The sequence below is a fragment of the Sinocyclocheilus grahami genome, unplaced genomic scaffold, assembly GCF_001515645.1.
Source record: "Sinocyclocheilus grahami isolate Dianchi unplaced genomic scaffold, SAMN03320097.WGS_v1.1 scaffold1703.1, whole genome shotgun sequence".
Classification (NCBI taxonomy): Eukaryota; Metazoa; Chordata; class Actinopteri; order Cypriniformes; family Cyprinidae; genus Sinocyclocheilus; species Sinocyclocheilus grahami.
The window spans coordinates 92,069-100,061 of record NW_015506882.1 but is presented as its reverse complement, the minus strand read 5'-3'; the positions used below and the strand labels follow the sequence as shown (position 1 = coordinate 100,061).

The following is a 7,993-nucleotide window of genomic DNA, read 5'->3' as shown; positions in this document are numbered from 1 at the left end:
ATAGAGAGATAGATAGACCGACAGACAGACAGACAGACAGACAGACAGATAGATAGATAGATGATAGACAGACAGACAGGCAAACAGACAGACAGACAGACAGATAGATGATAGATAGATAGATAGATAGACAGACAGACAGACAGATAGACGATAGATAGATAGATAGATAGACAGATAGATAGATCGATAGATAGACAGACAGACAGACAGATAGACGATAGATAGATAGATAGATAGACAGATAGATAGATCGATAGATAGACAGACAGACAGACAGATAGACGATAGATAGATAGATAGATAGACAGATAGATAGATCGATAGATAGACAGACAGACAGACAGATAGACGATAGATAGATAGATAGATAGACAGATAGATAGATCGATAGATAGACAGACAGACAGACAGATAGACGATAGATAGATAGATAGATAGACAGATAGATAGATCGATAGATAGACAGACAGACAGACAGATAGACGATAGATAGATAGATAGATAGACAGATAGATAGATCGATAGATAGACAGACAGACAGACAGATAGACGATAGATAGATAGATAGATAGACAGATAGATAGATCGATAGATAGACAGACAGACAGACAGATAGACGATAGATAGATAGATAGATAGACAGATAGATAGATCGATAGATAGACAGACAGACAGACAGATAGACGATAGATAGATAGATAGATAGACAGATAGATAGATCGATAGATAGACAGACAGACAGACAGATAGACGATAGATAGATAGATAGATAGACAGATAGATAGATCGATAGATAGACAGACAGACAGACAGATAGACGATAGATAGATAGATAGATAGACAGATAGATAGATCGATAGATAGACAGACAGACAGACAGATAGACGATAGATAGATAGATAGATAGACAGATAGATAGATCGATAGATAGACAGACAGACAGACAGATAGACGATAGATAGATAGATAGATAGACAGATAGATAGATCGATAGATAGACAGACAGACAGACAGATAGACGATAGATAGATAGATAGATAGACAGATAGATAGATCGATAGATAGACAGACAGACAGACAGATAGACGATAGATAGATAGATAGATAGACAGATAGATAGATCGATAGATAGACAGACAGACAGACAGATAGACGATAGATAGATAGATAGATAGACAGATAGATAGATCGATAGATAGACAGACAGACAGACAGATAGACGATAGATAGATAGATAGATAGACAGATAGATAGATCGATAGATAGACAGACAGACAGACAGATAGACGATAGATAGATAGATAGATAGACAGATAGATAGATCGATAGATAGACAGACAGACAGACAGATAGACGATAGATAGATAGATAGATAGACAGATAGATAGATCGATAGATAGACAGACAGACAGACAGATAGACGATAGATAGATAGATAGATAGACAGATAGATAGATCGATAGATAGACAGACAGACAGACAGATAGACGATAGATAGATAGATAGATAGACAGATAGATAGATCGATAGATAGACAGACAGACAGACAGATAGACGATAGATAGATAGATAGATAGACAGATAGATAGATCGATAGATAGACAGACAGACAGACAGATAGACGATAGATAGATAGATAGATAGACAGATAGATAGATCGATAGATAGACAGACAGACAGACAGATAGACGATAGATAGATAGATAGATAGACAGATAGATAGATCGATAGATAGACAGACAGACAGACAGATAGACGATAGATAGATAGATAGATAGACAGATAGATAGATCGATAGATAGACAGACAGACAGACAGATAGACGATAGATAGATAGATAGATAGACAGATAGATAGATCGATAGATAGACAGACAGACAGACAGATAGACGATAGATAGATAGATAGATAGACAGATAGATAGATCGATAGATAGACAGACAGACAGACAGATAGACGATAGATAGATAGATAGATAGACAGATAGATAGATCGATAGATAGACAGACAGACAGACAGATAGACGATAGATAGATAGATAGATAGACAGATAGATAGATCGATAGATAGACAGACAGACAGACAGATAGACGATAGATAGATAGATAGATAGACAGATAGATAGATCGATAGATAGACAGACAGACAGACAGATAGACGATAGATAGATAGATAGATAGACAGATAGATAGATCGATAGATAGACAGACAGACAGACAGATAGACGATAGATAGATAGATAGATAGACAGATAGATAGATCGATAGATAGACAGACAGACAGACAGATAGACGATAGATAGATAGATAGATAGACAGATAGATAGATCGATAGATAGACAGACAGACAGACAGATAGACGATAGATAGATAGATAGATAGACAGATAGATAGATCGATAGATAGACAGACAGACAGACAGATAGACGATAGATAGATAGATAGATAGACAGATAGATAGATCGATAGATAGACAGACAGACAGACAGATAGACGATAGATAGATAGATAGATAGACAGATAGATAGATCGATAGATAGACAGACAGACAGACAGATAGACGATAGATAGATAGATAGATAGACAGATAGATAGATCGATAGATAGACAGACAGACAGACAGATAGACGATAGATAGATAGATAGATAGACAGATAGATAGATCGATAGATAGACAGACAGACAGACAGATAGACGATAGATAGATAGATAGATAGACAGATAGATAGATCGATAGATAGACAGACAGACAGACAGATAGACGATAGATAGATAGATAGATAGACAGATAGATAGATCGATAGATAGACAGACAGACAGACAGATAGACGATAGATAGATAGATAGATAGACAGATAGATAGATCGATAGATAGACAGACAGACAGACAGATAGACGATAGATAGATAGATAGATAGACAGATAGATAGATCGATAGATAGACAGACAGACAGACAGATAGACGATAGATAGATAGATAGATAGACAGATAGATAGATCGATAGATAGACAGACAGACAGACAGATAGACGATAGATAGATAGATAGATAGACAGATAGATAGATCGATAGATAGACAGACAGACAGACAGATAGACGATAGATAGATAGATAGATAGACAGATAGATAGATCGATAGATAGACAGACAGACAGACAGATAGACGATAGATAGATAGATAGATAGACAGATAGATAGATCGATAGATAGACAGACAGACAGACAGATAGACGATAGATAGATAGATAGATAGACAGATAGATAGATCGATAGATAGACAGACAGACAGACAGATAGACGATAGATAGATAGATAGATAGACAGATAGATAGATCGATAGATAGACAGACAGACAGACAGATAGACGATAGATAGATAGATAGATAGACAGATAGATAGATCGATAGATAGACAGACAGACAGACAGATAGACGATAGATAGATAGATAGATAGACAGATAGATAGATCGATAGATAGACAGACAGACAGACAGATAGACGATAGATAGATAGATAGATAGACAGATAGATAGATCGATAGATAGACAGACAGACAGACAGATAGACGATAGATAGATAGATAGATAGACAGATAGATAGATCGATAGATAGACAGACAGACAGACAGATAGACGATAGATAGATAGATAGATAGACAGATAGATAGATCGATAGATAGACAGACAGACAGACAGATAGACGATAGATAGATAGATAGATAGACAGATAGATAGATCGATAGATAGACAGACAGACAGACAGATAGACGATAGATAGATAGATAGATAGACAGATAGATAGATCGATAGATAGACAGACAGACAGACAGATAGACGATAGATAGATAGATAGATAGACAGATAGATAGATCGATAGATAGACAGACAGACAGACAGATAGACGATAGATAGATAGATAGATAGACAGATAGATAGATCGATAGATAGACAGACAGACAGACAGATAGACGATAGATAGATAGATAGATAGACAGATAGATAGATCGATAGATAGACAGACAGACAGACAGATAGACGATAGATAGATAGATAGATAGACAGATAGATAGATCGATAGATAGACAGACAGACAGACAGATAGACGATAGATAGATAGATAGATAGACAGATAGATAGATCGATAGATAGACAGACAGACAGACAGATAGACGATAGATAGATAGATAGATAGACAGATAGATAGATCGATAGATAGACAGACAGACAGACAGATAGACGATAGATAGATAGATAGATAGACAGATAGATAGATCGATAGATAGACAGACAGACAGACAGATAGACGATAGATAGATAGATAGATAGACAGATAGATAGATCGATAGATAGACAGACAGACAGACAGATAGACGATAGATAGATAGATAGATAGACAGATAGATAGATCGATAGATAGACAGACAGACAGACAGATAGACGATAGATAGATAGATAGATAGACAGATAGATAGATCGATAGATAGACAGACAGACAGACAGATAGACGATAGATAGATAGATAGATAGACAGATAGATAGATCGATAGATAGACAGACAGACAGACAGATAGACGATAGATAGATAGATAGATAGACAGATAGATAGATCGATAGATAGACAGACAGACAGACAGATAGACGATAGATAGATAGATAGATAGACAGATAGATAGATCGATAGATAGACAGACAGACAGACAGATAGACGATAGATAGATAGATAGATAGACAGATAGATAGATCGATAGATAGACAGACAGACAGACAGATAGACGATAGATAGATAGATAGATAGACAGATAGATAGATCGATAGATAGACAGACAGACAGACAGATAGACGATAGATAGATAGATAGATAGACAGATAGATAGATCGATAGATAGACAGACAGACAGACAGATAGACGATAGATAGATAGATAGATAGATAGATAGATGATAGACAGACAGACTGACAGATATATAGATGATAGATAGACAAATAGATAGATAGATAGATAGATAGATAGATAGATAGATAGGTAGATGATAGACAGAAAGACAGACAGATAGATAGATGATAGATGATAGATAGATAGATAGATAGATAGATAGATAGATAGATAGATAGATAGATAGATAGATAGATAGATAGATAGATAACTAGTGTGAATAAATAATATCTTAAAAGAAACTTGGAGATAGTTTGAAAAAGCCAGAATGGGAAGTTTTAAGTAGTTGTACAGCTTGAAGTGTGAAGCTTGTTCTTGTACACAGATATGGCATATTCATGCAGTACACATGAAATTCATGTATTTATTTGTCATTTAAACTGATGTAAACAGGAAAAAGTAGACTTAATTTTTTAAAATCCTGTCGCCCCCTCTAGTGGACATTAAGTATTAAGGCCTTCATTGCTCAGATAACGAAAGTCAATAGGATTTTTTGGGAAGGTAAATCCGTGTCAATTACTCTCACAATAAATAATAATAATAATGTTTAAATATATGTAGGCTTTCTCAAGTCCAACAAAGAAGACTAAGAAGAGAAACTTCAACCAATTTAGTATGTAATAAAACTAATAAAATTCTAAGGCATGAAAAATAGGGATTTTATTTGACCTTAACCCTGTTCTTTTTTTGTCAGTATTAAGGTGTGTTCACTGATTCTACCTTCTCTCTTTTCTATCTCATTCTTTTCTTTTGAACTGAGTTGGCTACACATGCTTACATTCATAAATGTAAACTTTATTTCGAATTTATTTCATGAATTTAACTTTATTAATTTTCACAATTATTTATTCATGTCACACACACCTACCTAGTGACTTTTGACTTAAATAAAAGACGAGAGTGGTAAATGCTACGGACATATTATCATCATGGAACTGTTCAGTCTATTATTGATTTTTATTTCCACTTCATTTATATCCAAAGAGACGGAACTATTTGCACTGTATTTATCAATGGGACAATATTCATACAATACTAATAGGCTACCTAGAAAGAATCTATCAGCATACTGTAACTCGCATTAAAGGGGCCACTTGCAAGTCGCAGCAGCATTTTTAAACCCCAAACGAAAAAATGAGAAACCGAGCCAAAATCTCATTTTCCGTTTGTTAAACTAAACGGAAAAACGAATAAACGAGCCGTTTTTCCATTTCTCGTTATTATATTCCAAATAGGAGATGAAATGATCAAAACGTACACGGACCCCACTGTTATGTAATAGTGACAAGTTTTGTAGGTGCAAAGTCAAATCAACAAGACATTAGTTAAGTAAAAAAATAAAAAAATAATAATAATAAGTGCAAAGAATCTGATGGATTCATACATAAGTGTTTTGCTCTTACCATTGAACAAACAAGTCATGTATAAGGCTGTCCGACTTCATTGCTCTAGCAAAAGTTGGTACATGTCCCAGCAGAAAACTGTCAGGATATCAGTTCTTATGTTAATTTTTCTGAAATTGTGTTTTATTGCAATATAAAAGTATGTAGTTGTATCAAAAACTAATTGTTAAAGTTTTTACCTGTCTCTTGGAGGTCCAGGTATATGATCATATTTCTGGTGAACATGATGAACATACAGACAGTATGCAAGAAATACAGAGAAAACCGCAGCAAGCAGGTAAAACACAATATATGAGACCCATTCTAAGATCATGATGGTGCTGTAGAGTAGCTCGGTGTAGAATGTACGTCTGTCTGTCTGCTATCAAACATCTATCGATGTATTTCCGGGTGTCTGGACAGTGTTTTTGGACGATAGAGGGCAGTCTTCTTCCATTCCTACATTCTATAATGAGCTTTTATAAAGGTATCGACTTTGGTTTTGGAGGTTATGCTTAGATTATCTTTATTTGACCCTCTAACTCTAGCACTCTCTATTCTAATTCTATTCTTTAAAAAAACTTACACTCCATTTATTTACTAGCTGCTTGTTTTCTTAAAAAATAAATAAATGACACAAGCTTCTCTAATATTTTTGTATTCTATCTGTTTTCTTTTTATTATACAATTAGCAAAAGCAAAAAAGGCCTCTAACACTAGCTTGCTCTATTATTTTTCTATTCGATCTGTTTTCTTTTTATTTATTATATAATAAAAAAAAATCTTGCTACGTGTTCTGCGTTAAGCTAACTGAGACTTGTTATAGCACTTGCACATCATTGCTCTTTTGTTGATTTTGATTGCTTCCATTGTCCTCATTTTCAAGTCGCTTTGGATTAAAGTGTCTGCTAAACGACTAAATGTAAATGTAACCCCAACTCCAAATTTCCATATATCCTTGTTTTCATTAACCAGCTGGGCAAGAAGTAACAGTTGTGCTTGTGTCCAGTTTGGTTTTCTTTGTCTTATTATCAGCCATGATTATTCTACTCTGTTAATTAAAGGCTGTTTATATGCATATTCACTAATTATGAGAAGCATACATGAAAGAAGCTGACAATAGCTGAACATATACTTGTTTAATTAGTGACACTAAATCTTTATTTGAATGTGGCAATTTACATTTGTATTTTTTAACCTTTATTTGAATATGGCAAAATATTGCACTCTACAATATTTCTATGAATACATTTCTGACAGAGACCCCTATCAGCCAATCACTGTGTGCATAGTTAGTAAGCATGCTGACATCATCCATACCAACGAGGTCAACCCCGCCCTTTCTCTTAGCTTAAAGGGGTCATATGATGCAATTTAAATTTTTCCTTTCTCTTTGGAGTGTTACAAGCTCTTGATGCATAAAGAAGATCTGTAAAGTTGCAAAGACTAAAGTCTCAAATCCAAAGAGATATTCTTTATAAAAGTTAAGAGTCAGCCACGCCTACCTAAAACGGCTCGTTCTAACACACCCCCACATATCTACATCACTATGTGGGAAGATTTGCACAATTCTGCCCAAATGTTCTCGCAAAGAAAGAAGACTTAACTTTTATTCTCACTGTAGTATTGTTGTTGCCGCTGCCATGTTTAATTTTCACAATTATTTATTCATGTCAC

General features: G+C 34.7%; 1 protein-coding gene across 1 annotated transcript in view; it reads right to left on the bottom strand.

Annotated features, from left to right (window-relative positions):
- LOC107572123 (cholesterol 24-hydroxylase-like) overlaps positions 1 to 6,722 on the bottom strand; it is a 16,034-nt gene extending 9,312 nt beyond the window's left edge. Inside the window, exons 1-2 of the mRNA XM_016258537.1 lie at positions 6,517 to 6,722; positions 6,338 to 6,415 (exon numbers count right to left, since the gene is read on the bottom strand). Of these exons, the coding sequence (XP_016114023.1) occupies positions 6,338 to 6,415; positions 6,517 to 6,650 (212 nt within the window). The 5' untranslated portion in view covers positions 6,651 to 6,722. The remainder of the gene's footprint in view (positions 1 to 6,337; positions 6,416 to 6,516) is intronic.
- Positions 6,723 to 7,993: the final 1,271 nt, after the last annotated feature.